General features: G+C 49.3%; 1 protein-coding gene across 1 annotated transcript in view; it reads right to left on the bottom strand.

Moving 5' to 3' along the window:
- The window catches only part of ETFDH (electron transfer flavoprotein dehydrogenase), a 420402-nt gene that overhangs the window by 143782 nt on the left and 255537 nt on the right, over positions 1-21083 (bottom strand). Inside the window, exon 9 of the mRNA XM_069243332.1 lies at positions 3958-4101. Within this exon, the coding sequence (XP_069099433.1) occupies positions 3958-4101 (144 nt within the window). The remainder of the gene's footprint in view (positions 1-3957; positions 4102-21083) is intronic.

Below are 21083 nucleotides of genomic sequence, written 5' to 3'. Positions count from 1 at the left end.
ACTCACACAAACAGACAGATGCACACACAACAACATCCACTACCTCCACTGTCTCCGCCTCCTCATCCTCCCTCACAGTCACATCTGCACTAACACCTGCATGCACTGCATTAACAGTCCCAGACTCTGCCACCTGTACACCCTTGCCCACAGACACCACAAGAGCAGATCCGAAGACATGCACCCACACACCACATGCGCAGTCACCACCACCATCACCACCTCATACAGCACACCCACCTCACTTGCAGACACCACCACAAAATCCATCCACGCGTCCTGTCTGGCCTCTCCTGGTTGCCCCCCCCCCCAAAGAAACAAAAATGGTAACACTCACACCCCCAACAGCCATCCACCTCACACAAGCGCACTGTCCATGCACCTGCACCAAAGTCCAAAACACCCTACTCCTCCTACTACCTCTCCACCTCAAAGTCCCTAAGAAGGTTTTCCTTGCCCATCTTGACCTCTTCCCTACCCCACCATCCTGTCCATAAGTGCAAGGTCCCGACCACCAAGCCCAGCATCTCAGCCAACCAGTGTCACTGCTCCCACCCAAAAATCTGCTGCTGGCAGTAAGGGGCCCTTGAGTGGGACGGCAGCCCCTCCCAGCAAGGACACACATCCGCCTCAAAGATAGAGGTCTAGGGTGGTAGAACCAAAGAGACAGAGGACGGGGTCAGTGGAGGCACCTCCTACTCCTGGAGGCAAGAACACAAGTCACATGATAAAGGCCAAGGGGGCCCCTCACAGGAGTGAGCCCAAGGATCCCCATCCACCACCTGAGGGCAAAGATCCCCATCCACCACCTGAGGGCAAGGATCGCCCTCCACTACCTGGGGGCAAGGATCCCCCTCCAGAACCAGTGGCCTAAGACTCCCCTCCAGGGACAGTGGACAAGGAGCCCCCTCCAGAACCAGTGGGCAAGCAGCCCTCTCCAGAACCTGTGGGCAGGAAGCCCCCTCCAGAGACTGTGGGCAGGAAGCCCCCTCCAGAGACTGTGGGCAGGAAGCCCCCTCCAGAGACTGTGGGCAGGAAGCCCCCTCCAGGACCTGTGCCCCAAGACTCCCCTCTAGAATCAGTGGGCAAGGAGCCCCCCGCAGAACCAGTGGACAAGGAGCCAACCCAGAAACAGTGGGCAAGGAGCCCCCTCCAGGGACTGTGGGCAGGAAGCCCCCTCCAGGACCAGTGGCCTAAGACTCCCCTCCAGGGACAGTGGCCAAAGACTCCCCTCTAGAACCAGTGGACAAGGAGCCCCCCGCAGAACTAGTGGACAAGGAGCCAACCCAGAAACAGTGGGCAAGGATCCCCCTCCAGAGACTGTGGGCAGGAAGCCCCCTCCAAAACCAATGGGCATAGTACCCACTCCAGCTGATATACCCCCCTTTCCTTCTGAGGTGCCTGCCTATTTTCAACATGATGCCCCTGAACAGTGGAGTCCGGATGATGTCAGGAGTCAAATTAAAGCTTGGACGATGCTTTATGGTCATGTGGCTCTTTGGTAATTTGGACTGACCATTGGCCCAATCTGTACATTGATGAGTATGTAGTTATTTATTTAAATATTTATGATGGTGGCTGTTGGCAGCACATTGCAGTGGTTGTACTACAGATATGTGTCCTTGCATTCTTTGCTCCTGGGTCCTGTAACTGGCTATGTACTGTTCAGCTGGTTGTGGGTGTGTGTGTGTGTGTTTAAGGTGTGTGTTGTGCGTATGTGTGTCCCTCTCCTTTTCCTCCCTCCCACCCATGTGTGCTAGGCGGCTGAACTCACAGTCATCGTCTTTGTTGGCGTTGGTGCTCCTGGATGGCCATGGCGTGGTAGAGCATCTGGAAGACTCGGAGTTCCGGTTCCATGGCAGCCACAGAGTCCTCTGTGTCCCTGAAGGTGAGTCTTTCCTTTTCTGTAATATGTTTACGCCAGGCTTTTGATGGCGTTGCGAACGGCCCGGAAATCCTGGCAGTATGCTATGTCATAATATGGTAGGCGGTGACTTTACTTCCACCTGGCTGTAGGTGGCTACCGCCGTAGTCTGTGGTATTCACGCCCTGGCGGTTGGTGTGGTACATTGGCTGTCAATGGGAGGTATCACTGCCATGGTCATAATTTGGCGGTAGTTACCGCCAATCTGTTGGCGGTATTACTGCCACTTTAACAGTGGCGGTAAATACACTGCCAATGCCATAATGAGGGACAATATCCTTTGCAGAACCAGCATTGATTCTGAGATAACATAGTGACTGTTAGTACTATATGAACAGTGTGAATCCTAAATCAGCAGAGTATTTGATAATCCAAGACTAAAGGATTGCCCTTTTTTATCATACTCTTAAGTCCAAATTCAAAAGGATCATCACACAGCACTATACCCAAACTAGCAGGTGCTTTCTTAAATCCAGATTAGCACACCAGGGAAGTTATAATTATTATTAACGGCAGAATAAACGATTGAGCTCAGTGTTATACTCTTTACACTTTCACTGCTTTCCTCGAGATGCAGAATAATCCCATGAGTAAGAGCCTCATCACACTCTTCCCCACTGGTAAGATCAGTGGGGAAGAGTGTGATGAGGCTCTTACTCATAGGATTATTCTCTCCCTCGATCAATACAGGCAGTGATTTTTGAGAGTTAAAGTTACTCAACTTTTCCTCTAGGTAGTGGTCGTTAAGGGGAACACCTAGGGCCTCTACAGTTTGATGGCCCAACAGAATTAGAGGCTGTTATTTATAAGGTAGTGAGATATCAGAAACACAGCCCAAGTGTCAGAGGGTGCTTCAGTGCAGGACTTTTTTTTACTTGAACAGAAGTTACCCTCGATCCCTTCAATGACACAGCCATCAGTTATTAATTACCACCTGTGAGCGCCTTGGAACAACAGCAGGTGCATGGTGCTTCTTTATTGTCATCTCGGTGTACCCAGTCACAGCAATCTATGTAATTATGCTTAGCTCAAGGGGTCACGTGATATCAGAGCACCAAATGCCCCTGATTTGCACCAGACTTCGGTGCACAATAGGAGCTGTCACTGTAAAAGCTGTGTATTCCAATCACCTAGTCGGCCAAGGGGTCAGGGGCACCTTTCTCTTTCCACTCCCACCTCTCTGCTCTTTGCCCGGCTCCCTTCACTCTGCACAGTGCTTTGCTGAAGTCTGTTTCTTGGTCCTCTCACAGGCTCCTTGTCACCTTCCCTACAAAAGGGAGGGAGAACTACCCCAGGATGAGGCACAGAAATCCTCAATAGCCACAGCATACATGCGAAAAGAAAAAAGCCACACTGGCAGGACACTACGTCGGCGGGGAAAAAGCAAGACAACACCAGTTGCCACATTACAACTCATGTGGAAACAGCCAAGTCTGTTCTCACTGTCTGCTAGCGACGAAGTCAGCAACATCAGTGATGTTCACTAGGCCAGCTGCTTCCACTTATGCTCTGAGGTCAGTAAGAGCTGCACCTGATTAGATCTATTACATTCAGTCCTTATATGACACTGTTTAATCCAACCTCTTCATCCCAGGAGAGTCTGCAATTGCAAACTCCTCGCAAGGACAAAAACCTGGAAGGCTTGAGATGAGGAACTACTACTTGACAGTGGAGGTACCTAATGTAATTCACCTAGGCTACCAACCGCAAATAATTATTTTTAAATATGCCAAGGGGTAATGAATAAAATAAATACATTTTTCATGAAATGATACTGCGGTGTACAGTCTTCCAGAGGTGCACAGAGGTAAATTGGTATTCAGATGTTTGGACACTGTTTGGATAAGAAAGTAGGACGAAGTGCACACCTTATCAGGCTTAGGGTCCAAGGAACACAACTGACAGGATCCAAGGAACACAATTTTATTGTTACTTTTCTTTAATTGAAAGTCAGTAAGAAACAATAAAGAGGCCACAGTGAAGAGCACACCAGTAGAAATGTGTGTACTTTATGCTTGCAAACAGCCAATTACCTGAAAGCCACCTTCATTAAGGGCCCTAGCTCCATAGGCAATGCGCTTTCCACCTTCCAAAGTTGGTACCACACTTGGATGGTGCTTCCACCGCTGGAACTCTCTGAAAGGATTCAAGTATGGATTTTGGTAGTCTAAACCAACCTTAAAAACGAAAGAGAAACCAAACATTAGGATGCAGATAACACTTAACTGAGTTTGAAATGCTTGAATTTTTGACAAAGTTAAAAATTAACTAAACTTCTCCCTGCTTCGTGTTTGTATCTAGTTTCCAGAATGGATGTTTATAAATTGAAGCATGGGAAAAAGAAAAGTGAGTAATTTGCAATTATAGTGCTCCATTATAGGTATCTTCATATATATCTTTGTTAAGTTTATAAATATTCATTTTTATTATAATTTATTTTGTTCAAAAGTGCACACAATCTCCACCAAATGTGAAAATGTTATTATAATCAGTAGAGGATAGATGCAATCCATAAATATAATTGGCATTCAGATACATGTTTAACATAACCTGCACGCAAAGGGGAGCATTCTGTGGCTCGCCAGCTCCCAATATCCACAATGTGGGAAAATAGGGAGTGTAAGCAGGTTCTCACTATGAGGTTTACTTGATAAAAGCATAAAAACAGCTCCATCCGACTGCAGCGCTCTGTGCATATGTTCAAATTGTGCTGTTGCTACACAGATGGTTTTATGGGCTCCTACCCTTGCTTTTGGGAAAGGGAAGCCCAATCAGCCAAAGCAAAGTAGAAAATAAAATACAATGTTTTTTTTATTTTTATATAACTTTCCTTTTGTTTCTTGTCTTCCCTGCACTAAGCAAAAGGAGGATCCCAGACAGCCATCTCTCTAACAGCAGCTCGATCAGAAGAGGCACAGGATGAAGGCCGTTCAAGTGAGAAGCTGCTTATGGTCCTGTAGCGCTCCCTTTTTGGCTGAATGTGTGAAAGCGAGTGCTAACAACACAAAAGGATGATGGACGGAGTGCTAAAACTTTTCAAACACTCACTCCTAGTCACAGATCTGGGTTAAATCCATTGTTTTTTTGCTTACCATGCCACCCCAGTTTGGACCCAGCCATATGTAAATCAGTGTTGCTCTTGCTCCCCATAGGAACAGTGCAGCCTGAACTGCCAGGCCTGGTCCTCCCTGGTCCTGAAACAAGCATCCTGGGACCGGTTTCAGGGTATCTCCCCTTTTCAGCCAGTCTAGCTTGAATCCAGTGGTGCAGGGAGCAATGGACCCACATCTGGCCATACCCTGGCCACTTAGGGGGACTTCAGCAACACACAAAGATTATGGACGGAGTGCTGAAAATTTTTAAACCCTCACCCCAGTCACAGATCTGGGCTGGACTGTTCCCGTGGAGAGCAGGGTCAAGCTGATTTACATATGGCTGGGTCCAATCTGAAGTGAGGTTGCGATCAAAATAATGGATTTAACCCAGATCTGTGATTGGGGGGTGAGTGTTTGAAAAGTTTCAAAATTCCGTTCATCATTTTATTTTTTGGTGTTGCTACGTGCACCATAAGTGGCCAGGTTATGCCTGAGCTCCTTGCTTGCTGCGCCACTGGATTCAAGCTAGCCTGGCTGATGGGGGTGATACCCCGAAACCGGTCCCAGAACGCTTGTTTCCGGTCCAGGGAGGACCTGGCTTGGCAGTTCAGTCTGGAATGTTCGCAAGGGGAGTAGGGTCAAGGCTGATTTGCATGTTTGGGTCCAAACTGGAGTGATGCAGTGGACCAAATATTGATGGATTAAACCCAGATCTGTGAATGGGCAGAGTGTTTGAAAAGTTTCAACACTCCATCCATCATTTTATTTTGTGGTGTTGTGGGTAGTGCTAACAACCTCAATACCCTCAACTACAGGAAAGTAATCAAGCTGCTGGTACGCAGATCTATCTTTCAATTGTAAAGTAGTGGCCGGTCCATTGATAACGTCTGCGAAGCATCCCTAACTGACTGCTCTTGGTTGCCTTTTATATACAGGAATATCAGCTTCAGTCTTATACAAATGGACCGGCGCAGCATCTCGTGATTTAACCAAAGAGCCCATCATAAAAATAAGACCACTTCTGATGGAGTTGCCAATCCAATATGCTACAAGCTGCTTTTATTAACTGTAAGAATATCCTCACATAATTACAGAGACTGTAATAGCAGTTTTGCCAACAGGTGCAGGTAATTGTGCTTACGTATGTATATATGAACGCTGGATCGTCAGCTTCTTTCAAGCATCTAAAACCAACTAAGCACACCATCACTGTGAAACAAGAAACAAAGATCCTTTCTAATTGTATTGAAAGAACCCAATCGATAACAATTTATTGGTAAGGTAATAGAAAAGGTATCAAGCACCAGCTATTTTGAAGTTAACAAACTAGCCTAGTTATACACAAACGGCTGGAATCCCTTGAATTCCATCACCCACTAGTGGTAAAATTCTTTTTAACTCACCAAAAGACAGTTCAAACAATTACAAGAATAGGACATTGGATTTTCTTACAAGACTGGATGCTCAATTATGACATAAATTCAACATTAGACACTCTTGCAGCAACGAGAAATGATAAACACTTTCCAAACTAGACAAGAGTTGTACAGCAAAATCACCTCAGCATTCTAGTGTTATGTAGGAAAGTGCCACTGTTGGTATGGTTACACCCCCACTTTTTGCCTAGTGTTGATGCCAACCGATTGAAAGTGTGCTGGGATACTGCTAACCAATTCCCAGCTCCAGTGTTCTTTCCAAAAATCTGTACCTTTGCTTCCACAATTGGCATTACCCTGGCACACAGTTAAGTCCCTTGTAAAGGGTACCCATGGTACCAAGCGCCCTGTGGCCAGGGGAGGTTCCCAAGGGCTGCAGCATGTATTATGCCACCCTGGGGAGCCCTCACCAAGCACATGCACACTGTCTATACAGCCTCTATGTGCTGGTGGGGAGAAAAAGACAAAGTTGACATGGCACTCCTCTCAGGGTGCCATGTCTATGAACCACAGCCTGTGGCATAGTAAGTCACCCCTCTAGCAGGCCTTACAGCCCTAAGGCAGGGTGCACTATACCATAGGTGGGGGCATAGCTGTATGAGCAATAAGCGCCTACAGTGTCTAAGACCATTCTTAGACATTGCAAGTGCAGTATAGCCATATGGAGTATATGGTCTGGGAGTCTGTCATTACGAACTTCCCAGTTCCATAATGGCTTCCTGAATACTGGGAAGTTTGATATCAAACGTCTCAGCACAATCAACCCCCACTGATGCCAGTGTGGGATTTATTGAAAAATGCACACAGAGGGCATCTTAGAGATGCCCCCTGTATGTTAGCCAAACTGCTAGTGTAGGACTGACCGATTTGTGCCAGCCTGCCACTTTCAGACAAGTTTCTGACCACATGGGGTGGGAGCCTTTGTGCTCTCGGTGGTCAGAAACAAAGCCTGTTCTGGGAGGAGGTGCTTCACACCTTCCCCCTAAAGGAACTGTAACACCTGGCAGTGAGCCTCAAAGGCTCAAGCCTCGGATTAGAGTGTCCCAGGGCACTCCAGCTAGTGGAGCTGCCCGCCCCTCCGGACAAAGCCCCACTTTTGGCGGCAAGTCTGGTGGGAAAATTAGGGGAAAGAGGACCCCTAAGGTGTCCAGAGCTGAAGTGACCCCTTCCCTGCAAAATCCTTTATCTTGCTTTGGAGGACAGGGACCAATAGGATTAGGTTTGTGCCCTCCTCCCCAAAGGGATTGGGCACAAGGAGGGTGTAGCCACCCTTAGGGACAGTAGCCATTGGCTACAGCCCACTGACCCCTAAAACGCCCCTAAATCTAGGATTTAAGGGCCTCCCTGAACCAAGCTCACCAGATTCCTGGCGACCTACAAGAAGAAGAAGGACTACTTAGCTGAAACCCCCAGCAGAGTAGAAGGAAGATGACAACTGCTTTGGCCCCAGCCCTACCGGTCTGTCTCCTGCTTCAAAGAACCTACAAAAGAACAGCGACGCATGCAGCAGGACCAGTGACCTCTTCCAAGCTCCGCAGGACTGCCCTGTACCGAAAAGGACCAAGAACTCCCAAGAGCAGTCGCCCTGTCCAAGAAAAACCAACAACCAAGGACACCCACCTCCCTTCGGAAGTGTGAGTCCTGACCACTCGGCACCCAATGCCCAAGGCCCGTGTTCAGTTGGTCCACCCAGCTAGAGAGGATCCCCAGGCATTTGCGAGCAAGTGCCCACCCTGGGTTGACCTCTCCACCCCTCCACGATGACACCTGCAGAGGGAATCCTAAGGACACCCCTGACCGCAAAGCTCCGAACGAAGGTGTCAAGACGCCTAAAGACACACTGCACCCGCAGCCCTCAGGTCTTGGAAAACCTGACCTCTGTTGCAGCAAGAAATATTCAGCAGGCGGCCCTCCTCCGTGTCCAGCCTGTGGTCTTTCCAAGACGACCCCCTGGACCTCGCCTCCAGCCTCTGAGTGACCCCCTGTAGGAAGTTGGCTCTGTATGTGCTATTTCAAAGTAAGGAATAGCATGCACAGAGTCCAAGGGTTCCCCTTAGAGGTAAAATAGTGGTAAAAATAGATAATACTAATGCTCTATTTTGTGGTAGTGTGGTCGAGCAGTAGGCTTATCCAAGGAGTAGTGTTAAGCATTTGTTGTACGTACACATAGACAATAAATGAGGTACACACACTCAGAGACAAATCCAGCCAATAGGTTTTTGTATAGAAAAATATCTTTTCTTAGTTTATTTTAAGAACCACAGGTTCAAATTTTACATGCAATATCTCATTCGAAAGGTATTGCAGGTAAGTACTTTAGGAACTTCAAATCATCAAAATTGCATGTATACTTTTCAAGTTATTGACAAATAGCTGTTTTAAAAGTGGACACTTAGTGCAATTTTCACAGTTCCTAGGGGAGGTAAGTATTTGTTAGGTTAACCAGGTAAGTAAGACACTTACAGGGCTCAGTTCTTGGTCCAAGGTAGCCCACCGTTGGGGGTTCAGAGCAACCCCAAAGTCACCACACCAGCAGCTCAGGGCCGGTCAGGTGCAGAGTTCAAAGTGGTGCCCAAAACACATAGGCTAGAATGGAGAGAAGGGGGTGCCCCGGTTCCGGTCTGCTTGCAGGTAAGTACCCGCGTCTTCGGAGGGCAGACCAGGGGGGTTTTGTAGGGCACCGGGGGGGACACAAGCCCACACAGAAATTTCACCCTCAGCAGCGCGGGGGCGGCCGGGTGCAGTGTAGGAACAGGCGTCGGGTTCGCAATGTTAGTCTATGAGAGATCTCGGGATCTCTTCAGCGCTGCAGGCAGGCAAGGGGGGGATTCCTCGGGGAAACCTCCACTTGGGTAAGGGAGAGGGACTCCTGGGGGTCACTTCTCCAGTGAAAGTCCGGTCCTTCAGGTCCTGGGGGCTGCGGGTGCAGGGTCTCTCCCAGGCGTCGGGACTTTAGGTTCAAAGAGTCGCGGTCAGGGGAAGCCTCGGGATTCCCTCTGCAGGCGGCGCTGTGGGGGCTCAGGGGGGACAGGTTTTGGTACTCACAGTATCAGAGTAGTCCTGGGGTCCCTCCTGAGGTGTCGGATCTCCACCAGCCGAGTCGGGGTCGCCGGGTGCAGTGTTGCACGTCTCACGCTTCTTGCGGGGAGCTTGCAGGGTTCTTTAAAGCTGCTGGAAACAAAGTTGCAGCTTTTCTTGGAGCAGGTCCGCTGTCCTCGGGAGTTTCTTGTCTTTTCGAAGCAGGGGCAGTCCTCAGAGGATGTCGAGGTCGCTGGTCCCTTTGGAAGGCGTCGCTGGAGCAGGATCTTTGGAAGGCAGGAGACAGGCCGGTGAGTTTCTGGAGCCAAGGCAGTTGTCGTCTTCTGGTCTTCCGCTGCAGGGGTTTTCAGCTAGGCAGTCCTTCTTCTTGTAGTTGCAGGAATCTAATTTTCTAGGGTTCAGGGTAGCCCTTAAATACTAAATTTAAGGGCGTGTTTAGGTCTGGGGGGTTAGTAGCCAATGGCTACTAGCCCTGAGGGTGGGTACACCCTCTTTGTGCCTCCTCCCAAGGGGAGGGGGTCACAATCCTAACCCTATTGGGGGAATCCTCCATCTGCAAGATGGAGGATTTCTAAAAGTTAGAGTCACTTCAGCTCAGGACACCTTAGGGGCTGTCCTGACTGGCCAGTGACTCCTCCTTGTTTTTCTCATTATTTTCTCCGGCCTTGCCGCCAAAAAGTGGGGCCTGGCCGGAGGGGGCGGGCAACTCCACTAGCTGGAGTGCCCTGCTGGGTTGGCACAAAGGAGGTGAGCCTTTGAGGCTCACCGCCAGGTGTGACAATTCCTACCCGGGGGAGGTGTTAGCATCTCCACCCAGTGCAGGCTTTGTTACTGGCCTCAGAGTGACAAAGGCACTCTCCCCATGGGGCCAGCAACATGTCTCGGTTTGTGGCAGGCTGCTAAAACTAGTCAGCCTACACAGATAGTCGGTTAAGTTTCAGGGGGCACCTCTAAGGTGCCCTCTGGGGTGCATCTTATAATAAAATGTACACTGGCATCAGTGTGCATTTATTGTGCTGAGAAGTTTGATACCAAACTTCCCAGTTTTCAGTGTAGCCATTATGGTGCTGTGGAGTTCGTGTTTGACAAACTCCCAGACCATATACTCTTATGGCTACCCTGCACTTACAATGTCTAAGGTTTTGTTTAGACACTGTAGGGGTACCATGCTCATGCACTGGTACCCTCACCTATGGTATAGTGCACCCTGCCTTAGGGCTGTAAGTCCTGCTAGAGGGGTGTCTTACCTATACTGCATAGGCAGTGAGAGGCTGGCATGGCACCCTGAGGGGAGTGCCATGTCGACTGACTCGTTTTGTCCTCACTAGCACACACAAGCTGGCAAGCAGTGTGTCTGTGCTGAGTGAGAGGTCTCCAGGGTGGCATAAGACATGCTGCAGCCCTTAGAGACCTTCCTTGGCATCAGGGCCCTTGGTACTAGAAGTACCAGTTACAAGGGACTTATCTGGATGCCAGGGTCTGCCAATTGTGGATACAAAAGTACAGGTTTAGGGAAAGAACACTGGTGCTGGGGCCTGGTTAGCAGGCCTCAGCACACTTTCAATTGTAAACATAGCATCAGCAAAGGCAAAAAGTCAGGGGGCAACCATGCCAAGGAGGCATTTCCTTACACAACCCCCCCCCAAACGAAAGAGGATGAGACTAACCTTTCCCAAGAGAGTCTTCATTTTCTAAGTGGAAGAACCTGGAAAGGCCATCTGCATTGGCATGGGCAGTCCCAGGTCTGTGTTCCACTATAAAGTCCATTCCCTGTAGGGAGATGGACCACCTCAACAGTTTAGGATTTTCACCTTTCATTTGCATCAGCCATTTGAGAGGTCTGTGGTCAGTTTGAACTAGGAAGTGAGTCCCAAAGAGGTATGGTCTCAGCTTCTTCAGGGACCAAACCACAGCAAAGGCCTCCCTCTCAATGGCACTCCAACGCTGCTCCCTGGGGAGTAACCTCCTGCTAATGAAAGCAACAGGCTGGTCAAGGCCATCATCATTTGTTTGGGACAAAACTGCCCCTATCCCATGTTCAGAGGCATCAGTCTGCACAATGAACTGCTTAGAATAATCTGGAGCTTTTAGAACTGGTGCTGAGCACATTGCTTGTTTCAGGGTGTCAAAGGCCTGTTGGCATTCCACAGTCCAGTTCACTTTCTTGGGCATTTTCTTGGAGGTGAGTTCAGTGAGGGCTGTCACAATGGATCCATATCCCTTCACAAACCTCCTGTAATACCCAGTCAAGCCAAGGAATGCCCTGACTTGAGTCTGGGTTTTTGGAGCTACCCAGTCCAGAATAGTCTGGATCTTGGGTTGGAGTGGCTGAACTTGGCCTCCACCTACAAGGTGTCCCAAGTAAACCACAGTTCCCTGCCCTATCTGGCATTTGGATGCCTTGATAGAGAGGCCTGCAGATTGCAGAGCCTTCAAAACCTTCCTCAGGTGGACCAGGTGATCCTGCCAGGTGGAGCTAAAGACAGCAATATCATCAAGATAAGCTGTGCTAAAGGACTCCAAGCCAGCAAGGACTTGATTCACCAACCTTTGGAAGGTGGCAGGGGCATTCTTTAAACCAAAGGGCATAACAGTAAACTGATAATGCCCATCAGGTGTGGAGAATGCTGTTTTCTCTTTTGCTCCAGGTGCCATTTTTATTTGCCAGTACCCTGCTGTCAAGTCAAAGGTACTTAGGAATTTGGCAGCACCTAATTTGTCTATGAGCTCATCAGGTCTTGGAATTGGATGAGCATCTGTCTTGGTGACAGAATTGAGCCCCCTGTAGTCCACACAAAACCTCATCTCTTTCTTTCCATCTTTGGTGTGAGGTTTGGGGACTAAGACCACTGGGCTAGCCCAGGGGCTGTCAGAGCGCTCAATCACTCCCAATTCCAGCATCTTGTGGACTTCCACCTTGATGCTTTCCTTAACATGGTCAGACTGTCTAAAGATTTTGTTCTTGACAGGCATGCTGTCTCCTGTGTCCACATCATGGGTACACAGGTGTGTCTGACCAGGGGTTAAGGAGAAGAGTTCAGGAAACTGTTGTAGGACTCTCCTACAATCAGCTTGCTGTTGGCCAGAGAGGGTGTCTGAGTAGATCACTCCATCTACTGTGCCATCTTTTGGGTCTGATGACAGAAGATCAGGGAGAGGTTCACTCTCTGCCTCCTGATCCTCATCTGTTACCATCAACAGATTTACATCAGCCCTGTCATGGAAGAGCTTAAGGCGGTTCACATGGATCACCCTCTTGGGGCTCCTGCTTGTGCCCAGGTCCACCAAGTAGGTGACCTGACTCTTCCTCTCTAGTACTGGGTAAGGGCCACTCCATTTGTCCTGGAGTGCCCTGGGAGCCACAGGCTCCAGAACCCAGACTTTCTGCCCTGGTTGGAACTCAACCAGTGCAGCCTTTTGGTCATACCAAAACTTCTGGAGCTGTTGGCTGGCCTCAAGGTTTTTGGTTGCCTTTTCCATGTACTCTGCCATTCTAGAGCGAAGGCCAAGTACATAGTCCACTATGTCCTGTTTAGGCTCATGGAGAGGTCTCTCCCAGCCTTCTTTAACAAGGGCAAGTGGTCCCCTTACAGGATGACCAAACAGAAGTTCAAAGGGTGAGAATCCTACTCCCTTCTGTGGCACCTCTCTGTAAGCGAAAAGCAGGCATGGCAAGAGGACATCCCATCTCCTTTTGAGTTTTTCTGGGAGCCCCATGATCATGCCTTTTAATGTCTTGTTGAATCTCTCAACCAAGCCGTTAGTTTGCGGATGGTATGGTGTAGTGAATTTATAAGTCACTCCACACTCATTCCACATGTGCTTTAGGTATGCTGACATGAAGTTGGTACCTCTGTCAGACACCACCTCCTTAGGGAAACCCACTCTGGTAAAGATACCATTGAGGGCCTTGGCTACTGCAGGGGCAGTAGTCGACCTAAGGGGAATAGCTTCAGGATACCTGGTAGCATGATCCACTACTACCAGGATATACATATTTCCTGAGGCTGTGGGAGGTTCTAGTGGACCAACTATGTCCACACCCACTCTTTCAAAGGGCACCCCCACCACTGGAAGTGGAATGAGGGGGGCCTTTGGATGCCCACCTGTCTTACCACTGGCTTGACAGGTGGGGCAGGAGAGGCAAAACTCCTTAACCATGTTGGACATATTGGGCCAGTAGAAGTGGTTGACTAACCTCTCCCACGTCTTGGTTTGTCCCAAATGTCCAGCAAGGGGAATGTCATGGGCCAATGTTAGGATGAACTCTCTGAACAGCTGAGGCACTACCACTCTCCTAGTGGCACCAGGTTTGGGGTCTCTGGCCTCAGTGTACAGGAGTCCATCTTCCCAATAGACCCTATGGGTTCCATTTTTCTTGCCTTTGGACTCTTCAGCAGCTTGCTGCCTAAGGCCTTCAAGAGAGGGACAGGTTTCTTGTCCCTTACACAGCTCCTCCCTTGAGGGTCCCCCTGGGCCTAAGAGCTCAACCTGATAAGGTTCAAGCTCCAAAGGCTCAGTTCCCTCAGAGGGCAGAACTTCTTCCTGAGAAGAGAGGTTCCCTTTCTTTTGCTGTGTTGCAGTTGGTTTCCCAACTGACTTTCCTTTCCTCTTGGTAGGCTGGGCCATTCTTCCAGACTCCAGCTCTACTTGTTCACCCTGTGCCTTGCATTGTGCTCTGGTTTTCACACACACCAGTTCAGGGATACCCAGCATTGCTGCATGGGTTTTTAGCTCTACCTCAGCCCATGCTGAGGACTCCAGGTCATTTCCAAGCAGACAGTCCACTGGGATATTTGAGGAGACCACCACCTGTTTCAGGCCATTGACCCCTCCCCATTCTAAAGTAACCATTGCCATGGGATGTACTTTTCTCTGAATGTCAGCGTTGGTGACTGTGTAAGTTTTTCCAGTCAGGTATTGGCCAGGGGAAACCAGTTTCTCTGTCACCATGGTGACACTGGCACCTGTATCCCTCAGGCCCTCTATTCTAGTCCCATTAATTAAGAGTTGCTGTCTGTATTTTTGCATGTTAGGCGGCCAGACAGCTAGTGTGGCTAAATCCACCCCACCCTCAGAAACTAGAGTAGCTTCAGTGTGGACCCTGATTTGCTCTGGGCACACTGTTGATCCCACTTGGAGACTAGCCATACCAGTGTTACCTGGATGGGAGTTTGGAGTGGAACCTTTCTTGGGACAGGCCTTGTCTCCAGTTTGGTGTCCATGCTGTTTACAGCTATGACACCAGGCCTTTTTGGGATCAAAGTTTTTACCCTTGTACCCATTGTTTTGTGAAGAGGCTCTGGGCCCACCCTCCTGTGCAGGTTTTTGGGGGCCTGTAGAAGACTCTTTACTATTTTTAGTTTTGGTTGTCTCATCACCCTTCCCCTGGGGAGTCTTTGTGACCCCTTTCTTTTGGTCACCCCCTGTGGAAGTCTTGGACACCCTTGTCTTGACCCAATGGTCCGCCTTCTTTCCCAATTCTTGGGGAGAAATTGGTCCTAGGTCTACCAGATGCTGATGCAGTTTATCATTGAAACAATTACTTAACAGGTGTTCTTTCACAAATAAATTGTACAGCCCATCATAATTACTTACACCACTGCCTTGAATCCAACCATCTAGTGTTTTCACTGAGTAGTCAACAAAGTCAACCCAGGTCTGGCTCGAGGATTTTTGAGCCCCCCTGAATCTAATCCTATACTCCTCAGTGGAGAATCCAAAGCCCTCAATCAGGGTACCCTTCATGAGGTCATAAGATTCTGCATCTTGTCCAGAGAGTGTGAGGAGTCTATCCCTACACTTTCCTGTGAACATTTCCCAAAGGAGAGCACCCCAGTGAGATCTGTTCACTTTTCTGGTTACACAAGCCCTCTCAAAAGCTGTGAACCATTTGGTGATGTCATCACCATCTTCATATTTAGTTACAATCCCTTTAGGGATTTTCAACATGTCAGGAGAATCTCTGACCCTATTTATGTTGCTGCCACCATTGATGGGTCCTAGGCCCATCTCTTGTCTTTCCCTCTCTATGGCTAGGATCTGTCTTTCCAAAGCCAATCTTTTGGCCATCCTGGCTAACTGGATGTCCTCTTCACTGGGGCTATCCTCAGTGATTTCAGAGGTGTTGGTCTCTCCTGTGAGGGAACCAGCATCTCTGACTATTATTTTAGGAGTCAGGGTTTGAGGGACCCTGGTCTCCCTAGATAGGACTGGTAGGGGGGAATTTTCCTCCAAGTCACTATCCTCTTCCTCTGAGTTGCCACCCTCAGAGGGGTTGGCCTTTTCAAACTCTGCCAAAAGCTCCTGGAGCTGTATTTTGGTAGGTTTGGGGCCCATTGTTATTTTCTTTATTTTACAGAGTGACCTTAGCTCCCTCATCTTAAGATGGAGGTAAGGTGTGGTGTCGAGTTCCACCACAGTCACATCTGTGCTAGACATTTTGCTTCTAAAAGTTGGAATACTTTTTAAGAATCTACAACTGGTTCTAGAATCTAATTCAAACTTTTACAAACTTTTAAACTCTAAAAGAAATGCTAAACAGGATCTAACACAAGGCCCTAGCAGGTCTTTTAAGAATTTAGAAAACTTTTCAAATTGCAAAAATCAATTTCTAATGACAATTTTGGAATTTGTCGTGTGATCAGGTATTGGCTGAGTAGTCCAGCAAATGCAAAGTCTTGTACCCCACCGCTGATCCACCAATGTAGGAAGTTGGCTCTGTATGTGCTATTTCAAAGTAAGGAATAGCATGCACAGAGTCCAAGGGTTCCCCTTAGAGGTAAAATAGTGGTAAAAATAGATAATACTAATGCTCTATTTTGTGGTAGTGTGGTCGAGCAGTAGGCTTATCCAAGGAGTAGTGTTAAGCATTTGTTGTACGTACACATAGACAATAAATGAGGTACACACACTCAGAGACAAATCCAGCCAATAGGTTTTTGTATAGAAAAATATCTTTTCTTAGTTTATTTTAAGAACCACAGGTTCAAATTTTACATGCAATATCTCATTCGAAAGGTATTGCAGGTAAGTACTTTAGGAACTTCAAATCATCAAAATTGCATGTATACTTTTCAAGTTATTGACAAATAGCTGTTTTAAAAGTGGACACTTAGTGCAATTTTCACAGTTCCTAGGGGAGGTAAGTATTTGTTAGGTTAACCAGGTAAGTAAGACACTTACAGGGCTCAGTTCTTGGTCCAAGGTAGCCCACCGTTGGGGGTTCAGAGCAACCCCAAAGTCACCACACCAGCAGCTCAGGGCCGGTCAGGTGCAGAGTTCAAAGTGGTGCCCAAAACACATAGGCTAGAATGGAGAGAAGGGGGTGCCCCGGTTCCGGTCTGCTTGCAGGTAAGTACCCGCGTCTTCGGAGGGCAGACCAGGGGGGTTTTGTAGGGCACCGGGGGGGACACAAGCCCACACAGAAATTTCACCCTCAGCAGCGCGGGGGCGGCCGGGTGCAGTGTAGGAACAGGCGTCGGGTTCGCAATGTTAGTCTATGAGAGATCTCGGGATCTCTTCAGCGCTGCAGGCAGGCAAGGGGGGGATTCCTCGGGGAAACCTCCACTTTGGTAAGGGAGAGGGACTCCTGGGGGTCACTTCTCCAGTGAAAGTCCGGTCCTTCAGGTCCTGGGGGCTGCGGGTGCAGGGTCTCTCCCAGGCGTCGGGACTTTAGGTTCAAAGAGTCGCGGTCAGGGGAAGCCTCGGGATTCCCTCTGCAGGCGGCGCTGTGGGGGCTCAGAGGGGACAGGTTTTGGTACTCACAGTATCAGAGTAGTCCTGGGGTCCCTCCTGAGGTGTCGGATCTCCACCAGCCGAGTCGGGGTCGCCGGGTGCAGTGTTGCACGTCTCACGCTTCTTGCGGGGAGCTTGCAGGGTTCTTTAAAGCTGCTGGAAACAAAGTTGCAGCTTTTCTTGGAGCAGGTCCGCTGTCCTCGGGAGTTTCTTGTCTTTTCGAAGCAGGGGCAGTCCTCAGAGGATGTCGAGGTCGCTGGTCCCTTTGGAAGGCGTCGCTGGAGCAGGATCTTTGGAAGGCAGGAGACAGGCCGGTGAGTTTCTGGAGCCAAGGCAGTTGTCGTCTTCTGGTCTTCCGCTGCAGGGGTTTTCAGCTAGGCAGTCCTTCTTCTTGTAGTTGCAGGAATCTAATTTTCTAGGGTTCAGGGTAGCCCTTAAATACTAAATTTAAGGGCGTGTTTAGGTCTGGGGGGTTAGTAGCCAATGGCTACTAGCCCTGAGGGTGGGTACACCCTCTTTGTGCCTCCTCCCAAGGGGAGGGGGTCACAATCCTAACCCTATTGGGGGAATCCTCCATCTGCAAGATGGAGGATTTCTAAAAGTTAGAGTCACTTCAGCTCAGGACACCTTAGGGGCTGTCCTGACTGGCCAGTGACTCCTCCTTGTTTTTCTCATTATTTTCTCCGGCCTTGCCGCCAAAAAGTGGGGCCTGGCCGGAGGGGGCGGGCAACTCCACTAGCTGGAGTGTCCTGCTGGGTTGGCACAAAGGAGGTGAGCCTTTGAGGCTCACCGCCAGGTGTGACAATTCCTACCCGGGGGAGGTGTTAGCATCTCCACCCAGTGCAGGCTTTGTTACTGGCCTCAGAGTGACAAAGGCACTCTCCCCATGGGGCCAGCAACATGTCTCGGTTTGTGGCAGGCTGCTAAAACTAGTCAGCCTACACAGATAGTCGGTTAAGTTTCAGGGGGCACCTCTAAGGTGCCCTCTGGGGTGCATCTTATAATAAAATGTACACTGGCATCAGTGTGCATTTATTGTGCTGAGAAGTTTGATACCAAACTTCCCAGTTTTCAGTGTAGCCATTATGGTGCTGTGGAGTTCGTGTTTGACAAACTCCCAGACCATATACTCTTATGGCTACCCTGCACTTACAATGTCTAAGGTTTTGTTTAGACACTGTAGGGGTACCATGCTCATGCACTGGTACCCTCACCTATGGTATAGTGCACCCTGCCTTAGGGCTGTAAGGCCTGCTAGAGGGGTGTCTTACCTATACTGCATAGGCAGTGAGAGGCTGGCATGGCACCCTGAGGGGAGTGCCATGTCGACTGACTCGTTTTGTCCTCACTAGCACACACAAGCTGGCAAGCAGTGTGTCTGTGCTGAGTGAGAGGTCTCCAGGGTGGCATAAGACATGCTGCAGCCCTTAGAGACCTTCCTTGGCATCAGGGCCCTTGGTACTAGAAGTACCAGTTACAAGGGACTTATCTGGATGCCAGGGTCTGCCAATTGTGGATACAAAAGTACAGGTTTAGGGAAAGAACACTGGTGCTGGGGCCTGGTTAGCAGGCCTCAGCACACTTTCAATTGTAAACATAGCATCAGCAAAGGCAAAAAGTCAGGGGGCAACCATGCCAAGGAGGCATTTCCTTACACCCCCGGGGTCCCATCATGGACCAACATTGAAAACCAGACGTCTTGTTTGCACCTTGCACCCATCCACCCCTGTGCCGCTGAAGGTGTGTGTTTGGTGCTTACTTCAGTGCTCCTCTAATCCCCCCCTATTCTGCCCTCCGAGTCGCGGGTACTTCCGTGCAGCCAGACTGGATTCAGAGTACCCCATATCTCCATAGGAGCCCATGTAAATTTGCTCAAGTTTGACCTCTGCACCCAGCCGGCCCCGTGTTGCTGGTGGTGGGTGTTTGGGGTTAACTTGAACCCCAACCGGTGGACTTCCTAAAACCCAGAGATTGAAACTGTAAGTGTTGTACTTACCTGTAAGACCAACTAACATTTCTTCCCCCCAGGAACTGTTCTGAAAATTGCACCGTGTCCATTTTTAAAACAGATTATTGCCAATATTCCAAAAACCGTCTAACTTATCGATTTCAAACAAAGTACTGTTGATATATGTGTGAAATATGAATCTATTGAAGTACTTATCTGCAACTTGAATCTTGTTGTTCTAAAAAATAAAGAAAATATATTTTTGCTATATAAAAACCATTGGTCTGGAGTTAAGTCATTGAGTGTGTACTTCTTCTATTGTCTGGGTGTGTACAATAAATGCTTTGCACTACCCTCTGATAAGCCTAACTGCTCGACCACACCACCACAAAAGAGAGGGTTAGTATTATCTACTTTAGCCTCTGTTAAGACTCTGGGGAACCCCTGGACACTGTGCACACTATATCTCATTTTGATACAGTATATACAGCGCAAGCTTGCTACATGAGGGAATATACATTACTCGTGCGCCGGCCCCGCGACAGGTATTCCTCCGGGTGGCATACAGATTCTTTCACAGATCCCTCCGACTCACCGGGCGGGTGGTCCAGTTTGCACCAGCCTTAGCGCTGTTGGGCACGCCAAGAGGTCCCAGGTTTACATCGGACTTGGAGCTGCGCGCGTGGCACGAAGTGGAGCTGTGCACGTTGGGCGATCTTTATGAGGATGGCCAGCTGCTTTCGTTCGCTCGGCTTCAGGAGCTGGGGCTGCCGTCCGGCCAGTTCCTGCTATACAATCCCTTGCTGAGAGCCCTGAGATACAAATGGGGAGATGTGTCGATGGCTCCCCCTACGCATTTGTTGATTCAATACTTGTATGTGATGGGTCGGGGTCGACGCTTGATCAGCTGGTTTGCAGACGCGCTGCGGGTGTGTGGAGTCCTGGAAAGTGATGTGCTGTGTATGGCTTGGGAGGAAGATACGGGCAGCTCGATTTTGGGAGCGCAGTGGAGGTTGGCCCTATCTGGCCACCGTTACATACCCCGCAACTCCAGATTTCACTTAATTCAGTTCTACATTGCCCACAAAGCTTATCTCACTCTGGCCCGCGTGAATAGATACTTTGCTCGTCAGGATGCCGTTTGTCCCCGTTGTCGTGCTGTGGGCGCGGATTTGTTACACTTTTTGTGGTCTTGCCGTTCTTTGTGCTCCTACTGGAGGGTAGTGGTCGCTTGTCTGTCGGAATGCACAGCTCAGCGGGTTCCATTTACTTGGGAAGCGTGCATTCCGGGGCTGTTTCCCAGAGGCAAGAGGCATAGAGCTGCGGTGCGATTCACGGATCTGGGACTAATTACGGCAAAGAGGCTGGTGACCCGCAGGTGGAAGTTGCCAGACCCCCAGCGGTTGCAGGCTTGGAGATGCTTCTTTGAGGTGTGGCCGGGGCTGAGGGTGCGGCGCTGAGGAGGGAAGAGGTGTTGGGGCTGCGTCAGTTTCCATTGTCGGCTAGCTGGGAGGAGTTGATGTCGCGATTACGGAATATGAATGGGACTCTGGAAGTGGAGAGCTTGGTCTAGCATGGACGAGTGTTCGCTAGGTGTGTGGTGTGCTGGGACGGGACGTTGTGTGTGCTCTCTGAAGGGGCCTGATGCAGCGCGGGAGTTAGGCAGTGTGTTGTTGACTGGAGTTGATGATGGGCTCTAACCCCCCGCCGTTGAACCGGACTGAAGCGGAGTGGAACTCAGTCTAGCCGGGATGTGCCCACATGACAGTTCCTTGCATGTTTGTTTAGCAACCAGCAATTGTTATTGTTTATATTGTTTGTTTGTAACCTGTTTACAGCATTAGCTTACCAGCCAGCCACATTCATGCTATAGTGCGAATGGAAGAGACCTGGCATAGCGACTT

Source organism: Pleurodeles waltl, chromosome 1_2, assembly GCF_031143425.1.
Source record: "Pleurodeles waltl isolate 20211129_DDA chromosome 1_2, aPleWal1.hap1.20221129, whole genome shotgun sequence".
Lineage (NCBI taxonomy): Eukaryota > Metazoa > Chordata > Amphibia > Caudata > Salamandridae > Pleurodeles > Pleurodeles waltl.
Note: the sequence above shows the minus strand (reverse complement) of the source record. Positions and strands in the feature narration are given on the sequence as shown.